The sequence below is a fragment of the Myotis davidii genome, unplaced genomic scaffold (genome assembly GCF_000327345.1).
Source record: "Myotis davidii unplaced genomic scaffold, ASM32734v1 scaffold43, whole genome shotgun sequence".
In the NCBI taxonomy this organism is placed as follows: Eukaryota; Metazoa; Chordata; class Mammalia; order Chiroptera; family Vespertilionidae; genus Myotis; species Myotis davidii.
The window spans coordinates 1,207,081-1,207,489 of NW_006294590.1; the positions used below are offsets into that span (position 1 = coordinate 1,207,081).

The 409-nt window shown below is 61.9% G+C and overlaps 1 protein-coding gene across 2 annotated transcripts in view; it reads right to left on the reverse strand.

The window, feature by feature from the left end:
• SCARB1 (scavenger receptor class B member 1) overlaps positions 1–333 on the reverse strand; it is a 35,389-nt gene extending 35,056 nt beyond the window's left edge. For both annotated transcript variants that reach the window (XM_015567204.1, XM_006768790.2), the window contains exon 1: positions 171–333. In XM_015567204.1, the coding sequence (XP_015422690.1) occupies positions 171–191 (21 nt within the window). In that variant the 5' untranslated portion in view covers positions 192–333. The remainder of the gene's footprint in view (positions 1–170) is intronic.
• Positions 334–409: the final 76 nt, after the last annotated feature.

Sequence of the window (409 nt, forward strand, 5' to 3'; positions counted from 1 at the left end):
AATGTTTCTCTCTCTCTCCCTTCCTCTCTGACATCAGTAAAAATATATTGAGAGAGAGAGAGAGAGAGGGAGAGAGAGGGAGAGAGAGAGGGAGAGAAGAGCCCACCGGGGAACCTGTCTGGCTGGGGCCGCTGCAGTGGGCGTGGCGAGGGCGGCCGCGGGCGCCTCACCAGCACCAAGATGTTGGGCATGTTGATGTAGTCGCTCTCCAAGCCGTTGGACTTGTGGGGCTGGAACTCGAAGTTGCGGTACTCCAGGAAGGACACCGTGTCGTTGTCGTTGAAGGTGATGTTGTCCTTGTGCCGGTGCTCCCTGCAGAGAGGGGCCGGTCAGCGCCCAGGGGAGGGGGGCGACGCCTGGCTTCCTGGGGGGCCCGTGCGTGCGCGTCTCTGCACATCGCCAACCTGCC